Here is a 411-nt window from a genome sequence, read left to right as displayed (position 1 = left end):
TCGAGGGCCAGGCTGGACGCCCGCCCAGGTCACCTCTCTCTCCCCAGGGCGCCCATCCTGTGGGTGGAGAGGAAGATGGCCCTGTGGGTGACCCAGGTGAGTGGGAGGGGCTCCGCCCGCCCAGCCGGCCCCGCCCCCTCTAAGGCGCCCCCTCCCCCAGGTCGTCGTGGCCGTAATCAGCTTCCTGGAGACCATGCTGCTCATTTACCTCAGCTACAAGGTGAGTGCTTGCCCGCCGGCCCTTTCCCGGAGCCCCCCATCCTCCCCTTTGACTCCCAACCCGCCCTGACCTCTGATCCTCCAACCCTACCCTGATCTCTGACCCCCACCCACCCTGACCTCTGGCTGGTCTCTCCCCGCCCTGCCCACCCGACTCCTAGGGCAACATCTGGGAGCAGATCTTCCGTGTGT

General features: G+C 67.2%; 1 protein-coding gene across 1 annotated transcript in view; it reads left to right on the top strand.

Moving 5' to 3' along the window:
- KCNT1 (potassium channel, sodium activated subfamily T, member 1) overlaps positions 1 to 411 on the top strand; it is a 43,966-nt gene that overhangs the window by 12,806 nt on the left and 30,749 nt on the right. Inside the window, exons 7-9 of the mRNA XM_014529664.1 lie at positions 48 to 96; positions 161 to 220; positions 381 to 407. Of these exons, the coding sequence (XP_014385150.1) occupies positions 48 to 96; positions 161 to 220; positions 381 to 407 (136 nt within the window). The remainder of the gene's footprint in view (positions 1 to 47; positions 97 to 160; positions 221 to 380; positions 408 to 411) is intronic.

The sequence above is a fragment of the Myotis brandtii genome, unplaced genomic scaffold (genome assembly GCF_000412655.1).
Source record: "Myotis brandtii unplaced genomic scaffold, ASM41265v1 scaffold691, whole genome shotgun sequence".
In the NCBI taxonomy this organism is placed as follows: domain Eukaryota; kingdom Metazoa; phylum Chordata; class Mammalia; order Chiroptera; family Vespertilionidae; genus Myotis; species Myotis brandtii.
This window is presented reverse-complemented; position numbering and strand designations above follow the sequence as displayed.